General features: G+C 38.6%; 1 protein-coding gene across 1 annotated transcript in view; it reads left to right on the forward strand.

Annotated features, from left to right (window-relative positions):
- The window catches only part of LOC130238822 (integrin alpha-X-like), a 28,748-nt gene that overhangs the window by 3,747 nt on the left and 648 nt on the right, over positions 1 to 24,353 (forward strand). The window contains exons 3-22 of the mRNA XM_056469936.1: positions 1 to 14; positions 397 to 514; positions 686 to 822; positions 2,818 to 2,964; positions 3,039 to 3,242; positions 6,576 to 6,709; positions 6,835 to 6,977; positions 7,572 to 7,720; positions 14,403 to 14,534; positions 14,920 to 14,990; positions 15,069 to 15,210; positions 16,465 to 16,563; positions 16,986 to 17,065; positions 20,079 to 20,165; positions 20,255 to 20,333; positions 20,428 to 20,523; positions 21,572 to 21,652; positions 21,751 to 21,861; positions 22,382 to 22,492; positions 22,598 to 22,708. The exon at positions 1 to 14 is cut by the window's left edge and continues 60 nt beyond it. Of these exons, the coding sequence (XP_056325911.1) occupies positions 1 to 14; positions 397 to 514; positions 686 to 822; positions 2,818 to 2,964; positions 3,039 to 3,242; positions 6,576 to 6,709; positions 6,835 to 6,977; positions 7,572 to 7,720; positions 14,403 to 14,534; positions 14,920 to 14,990; positions 15,069 to 15,210; positions 16,465 to 16,563; positions 16,986 to 17,065; positions 20,079 to 20,165; positions 20,255 to 20,333; positions 20,428 to 20,523; positions 21,572 to 21,652; positions 21,751 to 21,861; positions 22,382 to 22,492; positions 22,598 to 22,708 (2,246 nt within the window). The remainder of the gene's footprint in view (positions 15 to 396; positions 515 to 685; positions 823 to 2,817; positions 2,965 to 3,038; positions 3,243 to 6,575; positions 6,710 to 6,834; positions 6,978 to 7,571; positions 7,721 to 14,402; positions 14,535 to 14,919; positions 14,991 to 15,068; positions 15,211 to 16,464; positions 16,564 to 16,985; positions 17,066 to 20,078; positions 20,166 to 20,254; positions 20,334 to 20,427; positions 20,524 to 21,571; positions 21,653 to 21,750; positions 21,862 to 22,381; positions 22,493 to 22,597; positions 22,709 to 24,353) is intronic.

Raw genomic sequence — 24,353 nt, forward strand, 5'->3', positions numbered from 1 at the left:
CATTTGCATCAAATGTAACAAAATATCAAAGAAAATATCAATATCAAATTATATCATCAAATTTAACTGCCAACAATAGTGGAAAAAGTACAACTCTGCTCACAAACAAGAATGAGATCTCATTTATGCTTCGAAAATCTCAAAATCTTCCAATTCTGATCCAAAATTTTGACCTGTTGACCTATTCAATCATTTCTGTATATATACAGAACAGTACAAGTATTTTCTGCTCATCAAGGCTGCATTTATCTGATCAAAAACACAGTAAAGCTTTAATAGTGAGAAATATTTTAATGCTTTTATCAAACCTGAATTTTCAGCATCATTACTCCAGTTTTGAATGTTGGTGGTTACTGAAAGCATGAGATATTGTGTTGATAAAAACTGTTTGTTTAGGTAAGCCTGATTATGAGTTCTGTGGGCGCTTTCCAAGGTAAGGGTGGATATCAAGAGTACTCTCAAAATGGAGATTCATCAGACTTCCACATGGGAATTGAGCAAGATAGTTATTTAGGTGAGACTCAAACACATTTGTGTATTTTAGTCACCCACGGTCTGTACATGGAATGATACTGCTGAACTGTAGTTTCTAATTTATATACACAATGAACGCATGTTATGAATTATTTTTTAAGCTGAGTGTATATAATCTTATAATAAACCTTTTGTTGTCCATTTATTGTAGGTTATTCAATGACAATAGCAGCGCAGTCTAAGAAAAGGTTTGTTATTATGGGAGCACCACGATTCAGGCATAAAGGACAAGTGAGCATTTCAGAAATTGGAGATAACACAACTAACATGCTGGTGGATTCGCCCAAGGTACATATAAATATTTCCCAGTTATTTATAAGCCTCATTTCAAGGGTGAGGTTAAAATGCCACTGTTAAACTATTTTAAATGTTCCTAATATTGTGTTTGTGGTCATACGCAATCAATTTATGTCTATTGAAGATGTAAAAAATACACGTTTTTTTCTTCTAATATTGGAGGATCCAGGACACAACTCATGCTTAAAGTAATTAATGTTTGTGGGCAGCTAATGAAAAACCGCACGCTAATAATTTTCGTATTTGTTACAAGGCAAAATTAATAGCTCTCATGTGACATTTTTATTGTTATTGTTATTTTTAAATACATACAAAAATAAATAAATAAATAAATACAATAAATAAATACAAAACTATTTCAATACATTTTAAACATACCGTAATTAACTAAAATTATTAATAATTAACTATTAATTATAATATACATTTTATTAATTAATAACTATTAATATATTATTAATAATTAACTATTAATTAGTAATTATTTAATAACTAATTTTTATATTAATAATAACTTAATTATTAGTTATTTTTAACAGCTTTTAAGTCACTAATTAATATTAATAAACTTGCCATAATATTTCACTAGTCATTTTGCAAGATACTAATATTGAGCTAAAAGTGCAATTTTAAGACTTAATTACATTAATTAGGCAAATCATTGGACAACAGTGGTTTGTTCTGTAGCCAATCAAAGTAAATGTTTTTAGGGGACTAATAATATTCACCCGTAAGACTGAAAATAGACTTTATTCCAGCCAAACTAAATAAACTAAATAAAAAATAAAAGGATAATTGTGAAAAATGTCTTGCTCTGTTAAACATCCCTTCGGAAATATTTGAAAAACAATGACATTTAACATTCATTTACATTCAGTAGCCTTCAAATGTGATACACAATCTTTTCTTTTATTATTCCCAGCTATAATCACACACTACATGAAAAGTTGAAATGGAGAAAAAAGCAAATAGGGACACTTTAAAGAACATTTCTTCAAATGTGTACATATTACATAGGCTGGAAAACTGGGTTGGGTTGCCTGGCACAGTCCTCAAATGGCTCAGATCTCACCTTGAAGGGAAAGGTTAGTATAGGTGACCATAGGTCAAGGTGGACACCCATGACATGTGTAATCCCACAAGGCTCAATTCTGGCACCTCTCCTGTTCAACCTTTATATGCTCCCTCTGAGCCAAATAATTAGTAAGAACCAAATCTCCTACTACAGCTATGCTGATGACACTCAGATCTACTTTGCCTTACTGCCTAATGACTACAGCCCCATTGACACCCTCTGCCAATGCATTGATGAAATGAACAGTTGGATGTGCCAAAACTTTCTTCAGTTAAACAAAGAGAAAGCTGAAGTCATTGCGTTTGGGAACAGAGATGAGGTTCTCAAGGTGAATGCGTACCTTTGCTCTAAAGGTCAAACAACAAAAAATAAGGTCAAGAATCTTGTGACTCTAGAGTCAGATCTGAGTTTCAGTAGTCATGTCAAAGCAGTCAGTAAATCAGCATACTATCATCTCAAAAACATTGCAAGATTTAGATGCTTTGTATCCAGTGAGGACTTAGAGAAACTTGTTCATGCTTTTATCAGCAGCAGGGTGGATTACTGTAACGGATTACTTTCAGCTACTACGCCCCTCACTGCTGGAATCAACTTCCAGAAATGATCAGATGTGCTCCAACATGAGGCACGTTCAAATCAAGACTGAAAACACATCTGTTTGGCTGTGCCTTTATTAAATGAGCACTGTGCTACGTCCGACAGATAGCACTATTATGTCTTTCTCTTCTTTTTTATTCTTTTATAACCTTTAACACACTTTAATCATTTTATTCATTTTTATTATTTGTTTTTTATTTTCTTATACTTGTCTTTTTTTATTCCTGTTTATGTAAAGCACTATGAATTGCCACTTTGTATGAAACTTGCCTTGCCTATTAAAGAGTAATTCATACATTTTTCTTCTTTCTTAGCCTCAGATTGGTGCATACTTTGGAGCCGAGGTCTGTGTAGTCGATCTGAACTCTGACACGAAAACAGATCTTCTATTAATATCTGCACCCACATATACAGACACTCATTCTGAAGGCAGAGTTTTTGTGTACATTTACTCTCGACTGGTAGGTTGAAATATAAATTCCAGACATTCGGAATCTCATAGACCTTTAAACCCTTATTTTGTTCGTTATTGCAGCCATATTTCAGTTTTTCTGGTGTGGTGCTGATGGGCATGGCCGGTCAGAGGGGTCGCTTTGGCTCTTCTCTGGCCAGTCCAGCAGATCTGAATGGTGATGGTTTTATGGATGTGCTGGTTGGTGCTCCGTTAGAGGAGGATGGACAGGGCAGCATCTACATCTTCAATGGAGGCACAGATCGAATAAATCCAACATATTCACAGGTTTTTTTTAACTTTTAGGACTCGGCATTACACTGTAAAACATTTGTAAATTAGCAGTTTTCCGTATTTTGTGATTCATGTTTAATTTTCCTTGTTTATTTATGCTTTTGAATTGCATTATTGGATCTTAATCAACTTTTAACCTTAAAAAGTTTCAAAAGGTGACTTGTATTATCATTTTTAATAGTTTAAAGTGATATATTGTCTGGGTTGTTGTATATTATGGTACAGACTTATTTCTCTATCCATTTGTCACGATCCCCAGCGATATAGTCTTTGCAGATCACTGGAAACACTCACTATCACCCAAACTACAATTCTGCCACTGAACTGCGCTACATTTCCCATCAGGCACCTCACTCACACACCAGTTCCGGATCACCCCTGATCATGTACACCCAGCTGGAAGCTCATCATGGACTAATATTCTGGACACAGTGCTGAGTTTTGTTGGCTGTAACATTTCTAAGCGTTCCCTTGTGTAGTCGTGCTTTTGACCTTTGGCTTATTCGCTCGTGTACAGTATGATGTTTGGCCACCTGTATAGACCATTTTGGCTGTTAACACAACTACGCTTTTGGACTACCGTCATGCTTCAGTTTGCTCCTGCTTTGACCATTGCCTGCCTGACTCAGAGTTAATCAACTGCATTTGGATCCCCATCTCCCCAAAGAGTACATAAAAGTCACTTTGTTAAACTGTAGAGTTCAATTTTCAACATTTAAAGTCAACAGAGCAGAGATCAACATCCCATAATGCAATTCACAACCCTAAATAAACAGAAAACACTTGTGAATCACAAAATATCGAAAGTGTTCATTAGCAGATATTATTTACAGTGTAGTTTTTCAGTTTTGTTTCTACTTTTGACCATTTTTTTATTGTCATCCATACACATTTTATGGGGTATTTGCATAGGAGGAATACTGAATAGTGAATACAGAATACAAAATATAGGTCACACTTTATCTTAAGGTACAATTGTCACTATTAACATCCATTAACCATGACTTTTAGCCCAATAAACTCTTAATTTGCTGTTTATTAGTAGTAGTTATCTTAAAAATTGGCTGGTAATAAGCCACTAGTCTACTAAAGTGTTACTCCCAACACAATTGGAGCTACAAATAAACATACTGTAAACCCTAATTGAGCAAGTTTATGCTAATTTAATCATCGACACAGTCTTTTAATATGTTACAAGAGATACATAACTTTTGCACTGGGTAGTTACAGAAACGCAAAAGGCTTTCGAAAATGATGACACGTTTTAGTCATGTGATGCAATCATGTGACCAATTCAGCTAACATGTTGGACGACATTGTAAAGCAAATGTTTTGGTTGCTGTCCATTTTGACAACTTTATCAAAGATTTATGTCAGGTTGTACATTGTCTATATTGCCTCTCTTCTAATGGCAGGGCTGATTATCCCCCCCCCCCCCCCTTTTTTTTGTTTAACCAAAAAAGACTCTCAGAGATTAATAATCTCTTTCACAGGACTGTCCTGGCCAAATGAACAGCAAGACAGAGTTTACAGACTTTATAGGCCAAACTACACATTAGGAACAGTTAAAACATTTACAAACCATAGAATCACCCTGCATTTGCTGAGCAATGGACTTAGAATGATCCAAAAACTTTGTAATTTCAGTATAGAATAAAGAATATTCCAACCAGACAGAGACGTGTATATATACAAAAGGCTTCTTACCCAATTCAGTGCAAACAAAAAGAATAGAGAGACAATAAATATTCTGAAATTCTAAAAGTTTTCTTGTATAAGACAGCAGAGATATGAAGGCAACATCTCTAAGATGGCCTTGTAAACAATCAAACACCAATGCATTTCTGCATTGCTATTCTGTTACACAGTATACAACACTCTCAGAAATAAAGGTACACGAGCTGTCACTGGGGTGGTACCTTTTCAAAAGGTACAAGTTTGTACCTTAAAGGTCCATATCACAAAAGTAAAAAAAGTGTTCCTCTTAAATTTTTTAGGTAATAATATATATACCTTAGAGGTATCAATATGAACCCTTTAAAGGGCACCTATGGTGAAAAATCTACTTTTCAAGCTGTTTGGACAGAAATGTGTGTAAGTATAGTGTATAAACTGTCATATTGGGGTGTAATAAACACACCCAGTCCTTTTTTTTTCAATTTAACAACATAAAAACGGTGGACCAATTGGAGCGGTTTTCAGATCGACCGCAACTTTACGTACAGTGCGGTCCCCCCGCCCACCAATATTGATTGACAGCTGTGCGCATTAACATGTCCCAGTAGTCACGTGTATAATCATATCAACAAAACAGGACAAGTGCAAATCAGCCGGGAATAAAAGGTGTGTTCAGTTCGCAGGATCATCAATCATCATCAAATGTGATCAAGAGTGAGTTACACAAGTTTAAAATGTTTTAAAACAGAGCATGTGTGTAATGAATTACAGCGATTCACTTCAGATTCACTTAATCATCACAGCCGCGTGTCAGAACAATTATAAAAGAAGACGCTTCAATCGCGGTTTGTGGACGTTAAATCAGGTTTATTTTGTATATTAATATAAGAGATATTAATACAGCAGTGGAGATTACCAGTATCATGTCACATATGCGTGCAAAACGAGTGCAAAGCTTAACGCGCTGTCTCTCTCTCTCTCTCTCTGTGTGTGTCTGCGTGTCTGAGCTATGTGTGTGTGTGTATGTCTGCGCTACGTTTGTGTGTGTGTATGTGTCTGCGCTATGTGTGTGTGTCCTTGCTGTGTGTGTGTGCGTGAACTTTGTAATGACATTGTGTGTGACTCATTGTTGCAAATCCACAAAAAAATGCATCAAATACTGATTGTTAAAGTTCTTACTGTAGTATTTCTCACACACGTTACGTGAGATCTGCTTCCTGAGGCAGCCGAGGGCGGCGATTGCTGACAGGCACGTGGGAACGGTGGGCGGGGAGGACTAGCCTTAAAGGGCCAGTACAAAAAAAACAGCAAAACCTTTTTTCCAGCTTTAATATAGACACTTCAGACAGCTATAATAAATAATCTAATGGGTGTTTTGAGCTGAAACTTGACAGACACATTCTGGGGACACAAAAGACTTATATTAAATATGAAAAAAGGGGTAACCTATGTGCCCTTTAAGTACAAATGTGTACGTTTTGAAAAGGAACCATCCCAGTGACAGCTCGCGTACCTTTATTTCTGAGAGTGAATGATGAATTAAAGGTTTACTGTCAGTTATTAATCTTAATGCATCATGTTTCACCATGGATTCAAATCATTTATATTTTCACTTTAAACATTCCCCTCTTTTATTGTGTGTGATTTTAGAGGATTCCTGGATCATCTGTGCGCTCTGGTTTACAGTTTTTTGGATTATCTCTGAGTCAGTCCTCTTTAGATCACAGCGGAGACACTCTACCAGACATTGCTGTTGGATCTAAAGGAGCAGTTTTGATTTTAAGGTTCAGTATTCTTCCTGTGACTTTAGTAAACTCTCATTCTTAACCTATAGGTTCTGGAAACAGTCGGATCTAGATATTTGATATATTTTGTAGGTTTATAATGTGTATTTTCATACAAACTCCAGGTCCAGACCTATGGTGTCCGTGGTTTCAAAAGTAACCTACAGCAGCTCCACAATCTCAACCAGTGAAACAAACTGCTCAAGACCTCTGGAGAACACCATGACTGTGTGCTTTAACATGAGTGGATACAAACATGCTATTACAGGTTTACACAAATATACAGTTGAGGGCTAGACTATTAGCCCACCAATCAAATCTTTTTTCTTTTTCAAACATTTCCCAAGTAATGAATCAAGGAAAATTTCTCAGTATTTCCTATATAATAATTTCTTGTGGAGAAAGTCTTATTTGTTTTAGTTGTTCTAGAAAAGCCATTAAAAATGAAGGTCAATATTACTATAATGTTTTTTTTACAAACAAACTACTGTTATCCAATCACTTGCCTAATTACCCTAACTTGCCCAGTTAACCTATTTAACTTACTTAAGCCTTTAAATGTCACTTTAAGCAGAATACTAGTATCTTGAAAAATAACTAGTAAAATATTATGTACTGTCATCATAGCAAAGACAAAATAAAGTATTTATTAGAAATTAGTTTTTAAAGCTCTGTTTAGAAATCTTTTCTCTGTTAAACAGCATTTGGGAAATATTTTTCCCAATTACAAAAATGTTAATTAACTGGGGGGTTAAAAATTGATTTCAACTCTATATATTTTTACTATATTCATAATGTGCAATTCAGATAAAATGATCAAAAATGTTTTTTTTTCCCATTGACATTTTTTTGATTTGACTAGATTTGACTGCAAATATTGAGTATACGTTAAATCTGGATGCCAAGCAAAATAACCGCAGAGCATATTTCTTGAACAAATCTCATATCCTTAGTGATACTGTGAAGGTTACACTGGAGGAGGTGTGCAAAGACCATCCTTTCCTCATAGAGGTAAGTCACACATCACTCATTTTATGGCATGACTGGATAGACACGTGAATCCTGTACCAGACTTAGACAGGTGGAGTGGAAGTTACATCGTATAGCAAGACTGTATAGTATATGAAGTGTATGGAGACCATTTTCTTGCAATAAAAACAACCAACAGAGGCTAATTCTGAAAACGTAGCTCTATAAATATTTGTGGAGATTGCAAATTATGTAGCCAGAAGTATGTATGGCTGCATTTCGTCTTTAAAACAAACGCTACAGGGTGGTATGATGTATTTTCGCACTTACCAGCTGAACGCTCTGTGTGGACGGCTTTTCCATTGTTACCAGTTTGCCCAGTGGCTTGCCGTGTACATCGGCAGACTTGAGACACAGAGAGGAGTTGACCATGATGATGGGGTTTGAGTCTGGCGACGAACAGTTCCAGCAAGCAGGCAAGACAAAAACAGAAGCCAGAAAATAAAATAAACAAGTAAATAATAGGGTGAGAATGTGGTAAAATGTGAAAAAAATGTTAAAAGTCAGCGGCCGTGAGGGCTTTTCTTTTTTTGCATTGCTTTTGAAAACACTGTTGGTTGGGTTTAGGGAAGGGGGTGGGTGCTGGTCAACCGGCGCTTTTGAAAACACTATTGTTTGGGTTTAGGAAAGGGGATGGTTGGGAGAATCGGTTGGTCAGCCAGTCATTCGACAGTGGCCTCTGGTGGCTTTATGTGAGAAGAGCAAGTGCGAATGGACTCGTGAGAGATATTTGAGATCTCAAAAAGCATACACTGAGACCTCTGGTGGATTCGCGAAAACAAAAACTGCAAAAAAGATACATCCTGAGACCTACTCGGTGCTCTTCAGAAATGTATATAGGGGTACGTTTTCAAAAAGAGCCTGGGTCGAAAACAACAGTTTAAAACACAGTTAAAATGAAAAAGCCCTTGTTGAACAGCACCCTGTGTTACTTTAATTAATTGTCTGGTCTCGGTAGTGCTTGGTTGTACATTTGTATGCGTTTCTTCTGTGTCCTGTGGATTTTTCTGTTTAATTATCACATTTGTTTATATTAAAATATATAAACTGTATTTTCATTTGCCTGTTTGACATATGACTCCATACTGGTACTCTGCGTTCACAAAATGTTGCTAAGTAGGGATGCTCCAATCAATCAGCAAAAGATCGATATCGGCTGATAATCACATACTATATCACACTTCGATCGGTACTCGTTGATTTGGCCGATCTCATGAAGTGTTTGTGTTTGTTTACAAGTAATTGTGCTTATGCAATGGCAAAGTTATATAAAGCTTGAAGAATCAGAATCGGTACTCTGTATCTGTTATGAAGCGGACAGGAGACAGAGGTAAGGAAACGTTAGGGTGTTTATTAAATGACAACAAGGAGCACATGAAGGATAGCCAGGAGGATCAGGAATGATGTTGGGGTCTTTTCCTCCGTGGCTGGGTAACAGGAATACACGAGGATGGACAGCACACACCAGATACAGCTGACAGAGGATGACACAGACTTGGAAGGACTGGAAGACAGGACGATTCGGGAGGACCAGGAAGACTAGGAGGAATACAAAGAGAACAGGTAAGTAAATCGTTTGTTTTAGCTGAGGATGACTACGCTGAGTGGTCGCTCAGTTGTCCGCTTTCGTCGAGACGAGCCCGGACAATGAGCGACTGGAGTGCTGTGTTTTTATCTGGTGCTCGTGAATGTGATGCAGCTGTGTGCTCATTAGAAGTCAGGTGATGGTGATCTTCGTGAGTGGGGGTCGTGAGAGCCTGACCAATCCATGACAGTACCCCCCTCCCCAGGGCCCGCTCCTGAGGGCCGACACCTCCGACGCCGTGGTGGTCTCCCTCTGCCTCTAGGCGCTGGGAACTCAGGGTGGCTCTCATGAAACTCCACCATGAGACTAGGATCGAGAATATCAGCTCTGGGAACCCATGTCCTTTCTTCGGGGCCGTACCCTTCCCAGTCCACCAGGTACTCCAACTGGCCACCACGACGTCGGGAACGCAAGATCTCCTTCACTGCGTAGACGGCTCCTTCTTCTAGGAGCAGTGGAGGAGGGGGTTCCTCTTCGTGGTCAGGCTCTGTGGAGGGAAGAACAGGATCGTGATAGGGTTTCAGGAGTGATACGTGGAATGTAGGGTGAATACGGTAGTGAGAGGGTAATTGTAGTTTGTAGGTGACGGGGTTAACCTGTTCCACGATGGTGAAGGGACCAACAAATCGGGGACTTAACTTGCGAGAGGGCAGTCGCATGCGTATGTCCCGGGTGGATAGCCACACCTTTTGTCCGGGTGTGTATCTGGGTTCTTCAGACCTTCTCCTATCGGCGGTTACCTTGCTTCGACGGACTGCCCTCTGCAGATGTTGATGAGCCTCGTCCCAGACTCTCTCGCTCTCCCGGAACCAGTGATCCACTGCGGGGACATCAGATGGTTCGCCATCCCAGGGAAAGAGCGGTGGTTGGAAGCCCAGGACGCACTGGAATGGCGTGAGTCCGGTGGAGGGTTGCCGCAGTGAATTTTGGGCATATTCTGCCCAGCCCAAATACTGGCTCCAGGAGTTCTGGTGACCACTGCAGAAGGTCCTCAGGAACCGTCCCACCTCCTGAATCTTCCTCTCTGTCTGCCCGTTGGTTTGGGGATGATATCCAGAAGAGAGGCTGACGGCCACACCTAGGAGCTTGAAGAAGGCTTTCCATAGACGTGAGATGAACTGTGGACCTCTGTCCGACACAATATCTTCTGGAATACCAAATGACCTGAAGACTTGATTAAAGATATTGTCGGCAGTTTCAAAGGCTGTGGGAAGACCTTTCAGAGGGATTAGTTTGACAAACTTTGAGAATCTATCTACTATGACTAGAATACAGGTATTACCTTCTGACGAAGGGAGGTCAGTGATAAAGTCCACTCCTAGGTGTGACCAGGGACGGTTCGGAATCGGCAAGGGATGGAGCTTTCCAGCGGGTAGATGACGTGGGCTCTTGGATTGGGCACAGTCCTTACAGCCCTGAACATATTGCCTCACATCCCTTGCCATGTTTGGCCACCAGAATCGTTGGGATACTAGCGAGAGAGTATTGTTGATCCCTGGATGTCCAGTGCCTAGCGAGGTATGTAAGGAGTGGATCAGATCTACCCGGTGTTCAGGTGGTATGAACTGCCGATGAGGAGGGCATCCCGGCGGAGCAGGGGCTTCCGGAGTGGCAACGACTGGAGGAGCGTTCCAGGTGATCGGACAAATGGAGATGTGTTCGGGAAGAATCTTCGTTGGGAGTTCTTCATGATCGTGATGCTCGTGTAAACGAGAGAGAGCGTCTGCTCTTAGATTCTTGGGTCCTGGACGATAGGAAATGGAGAAATCAAAACGTGAGAAGAAAAGTGACCATCTGGCTTGACGTGGACATAGTCTCTTGGCCTCTTTGATGTATTGGAGGTTTTTGTGATCTGTGATCACCTGGAACGGATGTTTGGCTCCCTCCAACCAGTGACGCCACTCCTCCAAGGCTAGCTTGATTGCTAGAAGCTCCCTGTCTCCTATGCTGTAATTCTGCTCCGCCGGGCTCAACTTCCGAGAGAAATAGGCACAGGGATGCAGTCGGGGCGGTGTATCATGATGTTGAGATAATACTGCCCCGACGCCGGTGGTGGATGCGTCCACTTCCACCACGAAAGGAAGATTTGGGTCAGGATGAGTCAGGAGTGGGGCCCTTGTGAACTCCTTCTTAAGAAGGCGGAAGGCTGCGGCTGCTTCTTTGGTCCACTCCAGTCCTTTGGGTTTACCCTTGAGGAGATTAGTGAGAGGTGATGTAATCCTGCTGTAGTCCTTGATAAACCGTCTATAAAAGTTAGCAAACCCAAGAAACCTCTGGAGCTCCTTAATGGAAGTGGGTTCTGACCAGGATAGAACAGCCTCAATTTTCTTCCCATCCATACGTATACCGGTTTGGTCAATGATGTATCCCAAGAAATGAATCGACTTCTGGTGGAATGAGCATTTCTCCGCTTTGAGGTAGAGGTGATGTTCTCTCAATGTGTGTAGGACCTCCGCAACGTGTTGGCGATGTTCGGCCTCACTCCGGGAGTAAATGAGGATGTCATCTATGTACACTATTACACAGTGGTGAAGAAACTCCCGGAGGACTTCATGAATGAAGTTTTGGAATACGGAGGGGGCGTTGACCAGACCGTAAGGCATGACCTCATATTCATAGTGGCCAGTAGGGGTCACGAATGCTGTCTTCCATTGGTCCCCCTCACGTATTCTTATCAGATTATACGCGCTGCGGAGGTCCAATTTAGTGAAGACTTTAGCTTCTCGGAGCTGTTCCAAAGCGGCTGGTACCAGAGGAAGGGGATATCGGTATTTTACTGTACCGTTATTTAGGACCCTGTAGTCGATGCATGGACGCAGCCCTCCGTCCTTCTTGGCCACAAAGAAGAAGCTTGAGGCGGCTGGTGATTTTGAGTGACGTATGTACCCCTGACTCAGAGCCTCCCTTATGTAATCTTCCATTGCCTGATTCTCTGGAAGCGAGAGCGGGTAGATCCTACCTCTTGGCAACTGGGCATCTGGAACTAGGTCGATCGCGCAGTCCCATGGCCGATGCGGCGGTAGCTGGGAAGCTCTCTTGGGGCAGAAGACATCATGAAAGGAGCTGTACTCCTTAGGAATGTGGATAGACTGCTTCTCAGGAGGGCTCTCGACCGATGTTGCAAACAAAGAAATGGGGTTCCGACCTTGAAGAGGGAGATTTGGAAAACAGGCAGGTGTACATCCAGATCCCCATTTCTTTATCTCTCCTGTGCCCCAAGAGATGATGGGATCGTGCTTCACCAGCCACGGGCGCCCTAGAATGATGTCCATATTTGCACCCTCCAGAACCAGAAATTGAATCCTCTCTTGATGTAACAACCCCACTTGAAGAAGGATGTCTTCGCATTGTCGATGGATACGGGTCGAAGATCGAGTGCACTGGGTTATCGGTTGTATCTGGTATATATGCGAGGACGCCTCAGTACGGAGGTGGAGTTGACGACAGAGGGATTGGGAGATGAAGTTCCCTGCTGACCCGGAGTCGATGAGGGCTGTGACAAGGAGAGAAATAGAGGCAGTAGTTATTTGTACGGTGGTAGTAAGTGGTTTACATTGTTCAATATTCGTACTGAATACACTCACTGAAGTCCGAATGGGACGAAGGGGACACTCCATACGGGTGTGTCCACTGACACCGCAGTATAGACACAGACCCCGGGTCAGCCTCCTCTGTCGTTCCGCTGATGTCAGTCTTCCAGACTCTATTATCATGGGTTCTGGTTCTGGAGAGGCTGTTGACTCAGGCGATTGGAGGAGTGCAGACGAGGGGGTGATGGTGTCCTGTTGATAGGAACGGAGACGATCGGAACATCGGAGAGAATGTTGGATGAATCTCTCCAGACCCATTGTATCATCTAATGTGGCCAGTTGGATTCGGAGAGTGGGTTCCAAGCCGAGCCGGTACGTGGTCAACAACGATCTCTCATTCCATCCACTTGCAGCTGCTAGAGTGCGAAACCGGAGAGCATATTCCTGTGTAGATAGAGTACCTTGCTTTAGATGATACAGCTGCTCTCCAGCGGCTACTTCCCCATCAGAACGTCCAAACACCTCTTTGAAATACTCCGTGAAGGTAGTGATGGAATTCATGACCGGCCCGGCTTGGTTCCAGATCGTCTCAGCCCATTTAAGTGCAGGTCCAGAGAGTAGAGATACGATGTAGGCGATCTTCGACTTATCTGTGGGATATAGAGAAGGTTGCATTTCGAATATGAGGGAACATTGTAACAGAAAACCATTGCACTCCCCCGCTCCGCCTGAGTAGGGCGCTGGTCGGGCCATGGGACTGGAAGGAAGGGCCGAAGAAGAAACTGTGGAGGCGGAAGTGCTCGGTGCTGGTGGTGCGTTGGAAAGTGGAGCTGGTGGCTGTAGAATCCGCTTCAACTGGTCCACCAGCTCTTGAAGGTGATCGGGGGTGCTCATGTTGTCGTCGTTATGGGTCCGGGCTTCTGTTATGAAGCGGACAGGAGACAGAGGTAAGGAAACGTTAGGGTGTTTATTAAATGACAACAAGGAGCACATGAAGGATAGCCAGGAGGATCAGGAATGATGTTGGGGTCTTTTCCTCCGTGGCTGGGTAACAGGAATACACGAGGATGGACAGCACACACCAGATACAGCTGACAGAGGATGACACAGACTTGGAAGGACTGGAAGACAGGACGATTCGGGAGGACCAGGAAGACTAGGAGGAATACAAAGAGAACAGGTAAGTAAATCGTTTGTTTTAGCTGAGGATGACTACGCTGAGTGGTCGCTCAGTTGTCCGCTTTCGTCGAGACGAGCCCGGACAATGAGCGACTGGAGTGCTGTGTTTTTATCTGGTGCTCGTGAATGTGATGCAGCTGTGTGCTCATTAGAAGTCAGGTGATGGTGATCTTCGTGAGTGGGGGTCGTGAGAGCCTGACCAATCCATGACAGTATCGGCCGATCACCATGACAAGGAATCGGTGCTCAGTATCGGCTGCAAAAATCCTGATCGGAGCATCCCTATTGTTTACACTGGTTGAAGAATAAGCAGAGATGAACCAGTTTGCACCAAAAGTCCTATGTTTATGAAGTTGTTTGTCTTGTCCAGGCTTGTACAGAGTATTTTCTCAACCCGCTTATAAATGAATTAAAGTTTACTTTTGAGGGCCTGCCCTCTAAAAGACTGGACAACTTGAAGCCTGTTCTCTTACCATGGACAAAAGACAAATCACTCTGGAAGGTAAAAAACCTATACAAATGTATATTACAATTGTACACAGTTATCACATTGTTAGTAAAGACTTTGGTTTTATTAGGACTATTTTAAAACATTTAAAGGTCCATGGGGACATATGCACTGTTCAATTTTTGGTCACACTTTATTTTAAATGGACAATTTACACTATTAACAAACAATTAACTAAAACTTTTAGCTCAATAAGCTACTAATTAGCGGCTTATCAATAGTTGGATCATGGTTGGGTTTAGGTATAGGGTAGAATTAGGAATGTAAAATAAGTTCATGTTTTAGCAACAGTCAGGTAATAAGCCAGTAGGTAAGGGTGTGAATTGTAATCTAAAGGGTTACCCAATTATCTCTTTCTTAACCCATATTCATATTACAGGTTGATTATGATCTAAACTGTGAAACAGATCTTTGTGTTGACAACCTCAAAGTGGACTTCAACTTAAAGGAGTAAGTTAATGGGAACCAGGAATTGATTTAGCCAAAAATTTGTGTAGTTTAATTTTTGGTTATGTTTGTGTTATCCAGATCTTCAAACATAGAGATTGGGGTAATGCAGGAGATCAGTCTGTCTGTGTTTGTGGAGAACAGAGGAGAAAAATCAATCCACACTCAGTTCAGCCTCATTTATCCCTTCGGACTTTCCTACAGGAAAATTATGCCTCGGCTGGTAAGACAGGATGATGTTCATGGCATGTGGGATTAAATACAGCAAATATAATGCATTGTTTTTAGTGGTGGGCAGATATCGGTGTTAACGCGGGACTTTTATCGGGCGATTAAAAAAATATCGTCGTTAATCTATTCTCAAAGTTGGGTTGGGAGCTGGGTCTATTCTATGCAAGCTATTATGACTTTCACCTTGATATTTTAGCAAGGATGTATACCTAAACGGTGAGCCGTCTGACAAAAAAAGTGCCCTTCTGAATCAAATCAGCAGGATGCCCTTCTGGATCTTTCACTTTGAAGACACTACTGACTACTCCTTCATGGACATCTGTAATCTAGTTATTTGACTTAATAGACAATAATATAATGAAGGTGTTTATGTCAAGTGCTTTCATGTGAGAGTTTCCTGTAATTTGGGGTGACTTTAACTGCAGTTCGGCAGTTCCACATTCACTCATGAACATTTCATTCATGCCCCCGTGACAAACTGGGGTATTAGATGCAAATAAGGAGTAAGGACTGGTGAAAGTGTTAGGGAATTTAATACCGCACGCCGAATGGAAAGAAAATAACTTCCGCATTTCGCGATGTGTGTGTGTGCGTTCCTTTACTGACAGCCGTGTGTGTGGATCTTGTCAGAAAATATGGCCTACATGACAGTAATAGTTTGATTGCGGTGTTTACTTCAATAATGCCACTAATATAGGCATACTCCACGTCTTAATTCCATTTCTGTTTAGTTCAGTTGTGACTTTAGTTGGATAAAGGTCATAAAAAAATAAATAAATAAAATAATAATAATAAAAAAAAATAAAATAAAAAATAAATCGCTGTTTGGAGCTTATTAAAGAGTAAATACAGTACATCTTATTGAACATAATTTATTTTCATCACCAATTATCATAGTATAACAGTTTCTCATACAGTTTGTGATGCATTTTGGAAACAGGAGATGAGCTCCTGGTCTAATGCGCCACCTGGCTTATGACTTACTTTTAGTCATTATTTGGGTAGCACACATATTCTGAATGCCTTCAGCAGAATTCAAATGAGCCATTTTAATCTAGATTAATTGCAAGATTACAGTGAGATTAATCTGGATTGAAAAATCGAATCTATGCCCACCTATAATTGTTATACATTAGCAGTACATGATTTCTATTTTTAAATTAGGCCATAGTGATACTGGAACCTATAGAAAGAAAAGTATTATATGATCAGGAAAATTATAATTTTTTTGTTACTTTTTGAGCAGGGCAGAGTGAATTGTTATTCTTCAGATGGCATTCAAGAAGTCTCAAAGGGAGAGACCGTTTGTCAGATCAACAACCCTATATTTGAAGGAAACACTTCTGTGAGTAAAACACAACAGACAGATCTGTAACACTTTACAATATGGATCAATATGCATTAATTCATACTTAACTAAAGCACAAGAACTGAACCATTTATTAACGATTAGTACATAATCAATTAATAAATAGTATGTAACATAACTGTTATGTTCTTTATTAACCTATAATGTAATTTAATGTATTGATTAGCACAATGACCTCTCTGTTATCTGCTTTAACTGTAGGTGGTATGGTTGAGGTTTCACCACTGCCTTACCACTAACTTATGGATCAAACATCATCCTTTTTGTATTTGGAAATGTCTTATAGGCGGTTCATTCTGCTGTGGCAGCTCCTGATAAATAAGTGACTAAACCAAAGGAAAATGAATGATTGAATGAACTAATGAATGAAATGTCTTATAACAACTTTATTCTTTTAGGCGGTGTTTGACATTCTTTATATTATTAACAAAGAAAGTCATTTTGGCCAAACTGTGACATTCACAGCATCTGTTTCCAGGTATTTTCAAATCTTTAGTATATTCAGTATTTATTCAAATATGTTTTTATTGACTCGAACAGATATAACATTATGACCACCCAGCTAATAACAAGAAGAACCTACTTTAGGCAACAAAACAATTGCCACAAAGCGAGGTACTGATTACTGAGGCGGCAATAGGTCTTCTGTGATATCTGGTTCCATAATGTCAACATCAGAACCTCCAGTTCTCATACATTGTGGAGTGGGGGAGGTGCAGCATGAATCTGCTGCTTGAGGTTGAACCACAAAGGTGTGATTGGGTGCCAGGTTTCAATAGTGTATCCTGTTGACATTTCCTCTTTTTGGTAATCACCATATCTGCACTTTGACAGTTCAATGCTCCTAATGCATAACATCAATGGCAGAAGAGGCCACTTTCTTTCAATGATCAACTATCTTGGGCCTATTTCATTGTTGGTAATTGCATACAGTTACCCTGAGGACCGGGCTGGTCATCGGCTATACAGTCTGCTATGAACTATGTGCTGTGACACATTTCCATGGTCACCACTGTTGTACCTGCTGGTGATTTGTTGCACTGTGGCTCTGCAATCACTGTGAACAATGTTTAACAGGCTCTGCTCCCCTTTAGCATTATTGATGATTACTCATTTGGCCACTTTTGAAACACTTGCTACATTAGGCTATGAATAATCCATAATGTGTGCTTTTCTGAGGTGTTGTATCAAAACTGTTTGTCCTTGTATCAAACTGTAATAATTAGACAGCTTTTCCATTTAACAACGAACACAGAAATGACTGAAAGCTAGCTCTTGAAAGGTATAAATACTAGAGCTGTGGCAAAAAAAAGTTTTAGATAGATTTCTGAGACTTTCAAAATGCGTCGCTATTCTCTCTGTAATCGATTCTGAGCTTAGTTTTAACCGCAGATGGGGCTGTAATGTTTTACAAACAGCCTAACTCTGCTTGCGTCCAATTTCTTACAAAAACCACCTGAACATAAAATAATAATTAATATGGTTAGGAAAGATTTATGTGAATTACAAGAGTGTTCATTGTGAGTTTCATTAATCTGGTTATGTAACAGACAACTTACATGACAGTCAAATTCACAAGCACTCTTCCGAAGTGTTAACAGTAGGCTAGAGAACCATCTGCTGTTAAAAGCTAGCCTAGAGCGACGTCTGCTGTTAAAGATAGCCTAGAGCACCATCTGCTGTTAAAAACTAGCCTATAGTGCAATCTGCGGTAAAAAAAAAAAACTAGCCTAGAGCGCCACTGGCTGTTAAAAACTAGTCTAAAGCACCATCTGCTGTTAAAAACTAGCCTAGAGCATCATCTTTTGTTAAAAACTAGCCTAGAGCGCCATCCACTGTTAAAAACTAGTCTAGAGCATCATCTTTTGTTAAAAACTAGTTTAGAGCACGGTCAGCTGTTTATAAACCAGCCTAGAGCGCCATCTGCTGTTAAAAACTATATTGCCATCTGCCATTAAATATTATCCTAGAGAGCCCTCTGCTTTTAAACACAAGCATAGAGCGCCATCTGCTGGTAAAACTAGCCTAGATAATCCTTTGCCTTTAAAAACTAGCCTAGAGTGCCGTTGTTCATTAAAAACTAGCCTAGAGTGCCATCTGCTGGTAAAACTAGCTTAGAGCACCATTTGTCATTAAAAACTAGCCTAGAGCGCCATTGGCTGTTAAAAACTAGCCTAGAGCATCATCTTTTGTTAAAAACTAGCCTAGAGCGCCATCCACTGTTAAAAACTAGCCTAGAGCATCATCTTTTGTTAAAAACTAGCCTAGAGCACGGTCAGCTATTTATAAACCACCCTAGAGCGCCATCTGCTGTTAAAAGCTATATTGCTGTCTGCCATTAACCATTAGCCTAGAGAGCCCTCTGCTTTTAAACACAAGCCTAGAGCGCCATCTGCCTTTAAAAACTAGCCTAGTTCCATTGTTCATTAAAAACTAGCCTAGAGCACCGTCTATCAATAACAACTAGCCTAGAGCACCATCTGCTGTTACACAATTGGCCTTGAACACCATCTGCCGTTAAACACTAGCCTAGAGCACCATCTACCATTAAAAACTAGCCTAGAGCGCCATTGGCTGTTAAAAACTAGCCTAGAGCATCATCTTTTGTTAAAAACTAGCCTAGAGTGTCATCCACTGTTAAAAACTAGCCTAGAGTACGGTCAGCTGTTCATAAACCAGCCTAGAGCGCCATCTGCTGTTAAAAGCTATATCGCCGTCTGCCATTAAACATTAGCCTAGAGCAGTGTTTCCCAACCCAGTTCCTGAAGGCACACCAACAGTACACATTTTCAAACTCTCCCTAATCGAACACACCTGAATCAACTTATAACATCAGAAGAGACTCCAACACCTGAAGTTAATGGGTCAGAAAAGGGAGACATCCAAAATATGTACTGTTGGTGTGCCTCCAGGAACAGGGTTGGGAAACACTGGCCTAGAGAGCCCTCTGCTTTTAAACACAAGCCTAGAGCGCCATCTGCTGGTAAAACTAGCCTAGAGCACTATCTGCCTTTAAAAACTAGCCTAGAGTGCCGTTGTTTATTAAAAACTAGCCTAGAGCCCTATCTGCCTTTAAAAACTAGCCTAGAGTGCCGTTGTTCATTAAAAACTAGCCTAGAGTGTCATCGACAGTTATACTCTAGCCTAGAGCGCCATCTGCTGTTAAAAAAATAACCTAGCGTGCCATCTGCTGTTAAAAAAATAACCTAGAGCACCATCTGCTGTTAAAAAATAACCTAGAGCGCCATCTGCTGTAAAAAAAAAAACAGCTCAGAATCGATTCAAAAGAGAATTGCGATGCATTTTTACAATCTCAATCAACGCAGAGTCGATTTCGCAAACAATTTTTCAGCTTTAATATATAGTGCTCTGTAAGTTTCGCTTGTGACACAGTTTGGTTACCAGGTGCCTCATTGCTCCAGTGGTGGTCATAATATTATGCCTGATTGATGTACATATTACCACTAATCCAAATATTCTGTCATTTGCAGCGGCAATGCGAATCACTCTGAAAAGAGTGAGCTATCAAAAATAAAAAACATTGGAGTAAAACATGCTGTCTATGTTGTCCTGCTGAGGTCAGTGCCTGTTATGTTTTACATCTTTAGCTTTTTGCTGATTCATATTCATTACTCAGCTGTATTAATTGTTAGTGTTTCTCCTAAAGACATAAAGATTCCAGTTCTTACATCAACATCACAAGAGGGAAAAATTATCATGAAAAACCAGTGAAACAAATAGTGGAGGTGAAGATGCTTCTTGTAACATAGATTATGTGTTTCTTTATTTCAGTATTAAAATATCCATATCAATAAATCTCTTTCTGCTCATTTCTCTCAGGTGACGAATGAGTTTAGAGAGCTAAATGTAACTGTTTTCATTAGAGTACCTATTAAACTGGGAGCTAAAAACATCTGGACTGATAAAATCCTACAGGTAAAGGGTTTTCAAGGTATGGATCTGGGTTGTAGTGGTATACAGTTGAAGTCAGAATTATTAGCCCCCCTGTTTATTTTTTTTCCCCATTTTCTGTTTAACAGAGAGAAGATTTCTTCCACACATTTCTAAACATAATAGTTTTAATAACTCATTTCTAATAATTGATTTATTTATATCTTTGCCATGATGACAGTAAATAATATCTGACTAGATATTTTTCAAGACCCTTCTATACAGCTTAAAGTGACATTTAAAAGGCTTAACTGGGTTAATTAGGTTAACTAGGCAGGTTAGGGTAATTAGGCAATAATGATATTGTATAACGATGGTTTGTTCTGTAGACTTGAAAAATATATATAGCTTAAAGGGGCTAATAATTATTAATAATTAATAATCATTAATAATAATTTTGACCTTAAAATGGTGTTTAAAAAATTAAAAACTACTTTTATTCTAGCCGAAATCAAACAAATAAGACTTTCCTTAGGAAGAAAAAATATTATCAGACATACTGTGAGAATTTCCTTGCTCTGTTAAACATTATTTGTGAAATATTTGAGAAAGAAAAAAAACTCAAAGGGGGGCTAATAATTCTGACTTCATCTGTATATCCATGCCTATCCGATGACCAGATTCAGTTTTTATAAATTGTTAAAATATTGGTGTCTGTGCTGCAGCAAGTCCAGAGACTGTTGTGCACACCATGATTTTATATAAAATTCACTTTAATGTGTGATATGAGTAAAAAGGTGGACATAAACAAATATTTTCTCAATTCAAATTAGTAGCGGCTTGGACCTGGAAATAGTATTGCCTGAACAGTATTTCATATACGTCACGACTTAACAGGCGGATTGTTAAATGTTAGCTGAAATTAACTTTTTTTTTTTAATCATAAGAAAATCATAATCAGAGTTATAATTTGTAACTTAATTAATTTACAGTTTAATGAATTCATTAAAATAGGCTATATTAAGTTTCCTCCCCTTTTGTTGTAATGTGTACCTACTGTAAATGCTTTAAAAAGGTTTTTGCTTTGTAAAAGATTCCAGGCTGCCTTAGGAAAAGTGACGAGCCGCCAACAAACCGTGATTTTCTGACCGTTCTCAAAAAGACAAATGTATTAGTGAGTTACTTTTTAATTTGTCATTTTTAATTGTGTTTAAATGATCTAATTGAAATCTGAGTTTGACTTGATTAACTGTAAATGTGTTGTTCTGTTAGAACTGCTCTGTGGCGGTGTGTGCGGCGTTCAGGTGTGATGTGAATCTGATGAGAAATGAAAGGAAGTTCTATAATATTTCAGGCAATGTGAGCTCTGGATGGATTGAGCAGGTATCTGAAGTTAAGTGGTTTTTAAGGGGACCTATTATACTCCTTTTGAAAAGATTTCAAATAAGATGTCCCTAGAGTGTGTGTGTTAAGCTTCAGCTCAAAATACCACACAGATAATGTTTTGTAACTCTTTGAAACTGCTCATTTTAGGCTTTGATCCTAATTGTGCTATTTTGGTGACTGTCGCTTTAAATTCAAATGAGATTTTCAAGAGAGGGCGGAGCTACAAATGCCAGTGTGTCAGCATAGATGCAGATTCAAAACATTCTATGCTAATAGGGAGAGATGGTCGCTATTGGGCAGGGCTTTCCCCCCTCAGATGACACATACAAGTGGAGAATGTCAATCAAAGTGTTTCTGCAGACTGTTTTTATGAACTGTGATTATAAAAAAATTAATTAATCATTTTTTACAATCAGAAGCTGGTTATATGCACACACTGCTGACACACAAATCCTTTATAAAAGTGATTTTTGCATAATAGACACCTGCCATTCTAATATTCATATTTATTCCAAAGACTGGAATTAGGTCGGCTTCTTTCGAGCTGGTCAGTACCGCATCCCTGGAGTATGATGAGAAAAAATACATCTATTTTTCTGATTCCATCAATTCTGCAACGGTTTGCGAGGTAAAATTCTATGCTATAAAATGAATAGTTCACTCTGGTATTTATTCACATGTATTGCAGGCTTTGTATTAGTCTAACAGGATGAAGTCTTTTATTGTGTTTAAGGTGAGCACATATGTGGAAGTTTATGAGGAACACTTTTTCCTAAAGGAGGTCATTGGAGGAGTTATTGGAGGATTGTTTATCGTCTCACTCATCACAGCCGCACTCTATAAGGTGCACAATTTTTGGCAACACTTTAGTTTAAGCCATAATTCAAGCTATTAACAACATTATAAAAGACATTAGACAAAGATATTAACTGTTTATTATGGCTTACAAAGTGGTTACAAAGTATCTTATTCCACATCCCTAATCCTACCCAAAACCCTTCTAGCTTAGTAACTATTAATAAGCCACTAATTAGTTTAAGGTGATAGTCTTTGTTAATTGTTTGTTAATAGTCTGAATTGTGACTTAATAGAAAGTCTTACCCGATTTTATATATATAATTGTTAACCTGGTAACTGTCACATCTATTTTTGAGTGTAGTCCTGCAAAAGTAATGTCAAAATTCAAATGAATATTATTTTGGAATGCTTTTGAATATAATCCTCATTCTGGTCTTGTTTAAAGTGGAGAATTTGAAGTTTCTTACACAGATGTCTGCAGTTTTATAATTAAATAGAAAGTTATAGTTGTTTAAATTTATTACAGCAAACATGTAGGCTACTGCAGGAAAAAAATTAATATATAAAAAAATTTTTTGGACCACTTTTTGTTCAAATGTAATAAAAGTGAAAAAATATTGTAGGTTGAATAAATGTACATTAAGTCAGGGGTATAAATAATTTGTAGCTTAACTGATATGTGTATGAATATATGTGCATATATATATATATATATATATATATATATATATATATATATATATATATATATATATATATATATATATATATATATATATATATATATATATATACATACATACATACATACATACATACATACATACATACATACATACATACATACATACATACATACATACATACATACACACACACATATATATATATATATATATATATATATATATATATATATATATATATATATATATATATAGCATAGAATAAATTCTTTTTCCCGCATACATATATACATGCACACATATATATATATTGAAGTCAGAATTATTAGCCCCCCTCTTGAATTGTTTTTCTTTTTTAAATATTTCCCAAATGATGTTTAACAGAGCAAGGAAAATCTCACAGTATGTCTGATAATATTTTTCTTCTGGAGAAAGTCTTATTTGTTTTATTTCCGCTAGAATGAAAGCAGTTTTTAATTTTAAGGTCAATATTATTAGCCCCTTTAAGCAACATTTTTTTGATAGTCTACAGAGCAAACCATCATTATACAATAACTTGCCTAATTACCATAACCTGCCTAGTTAACCTAATTAACCCAGTTAAGCCTTTAAATGTCACTTTAAGCTGTATAGAAGTGTCTTGAAAATATCTAGTAAAATGTTATTTACTGTCATCATGGCAAAGATAAAATAAATCAGTTATTAGAGTTATATATATATATAAATATATATATATATATATATATATATATATATATATATATATATATATATATATATATATATATATATATATATATATATATATATATGAGTAAATAAATAAATAAATAAATAAATAAATAAATAAATAAATAAATAGTCCTAAAAAATTAACAAAACCCATTTTTAATTTAGGACAAATAAGACATTTTTCAAAAGTTTTTGATGAATTGAATTATTATTATTATTTAAATCAAAATTTAGATCACCCTAAAAATTATATGAAATAAAAGCCTGAGGTTG

Source organism: Danio aesculapii, chromosome 12, assembly GCF_903798145.1.
Source record: "Danio aesculapii chromosome 12, fDanAes4.1, whole genome shotgun sequence".
NCBI classification, from domain to species: domain Eukaryota; kingdom Metazoa; phylum Chordata; class Actinopteri; order Cypriniformes; family Danionidae; genus Danio; species Danio aesculapii.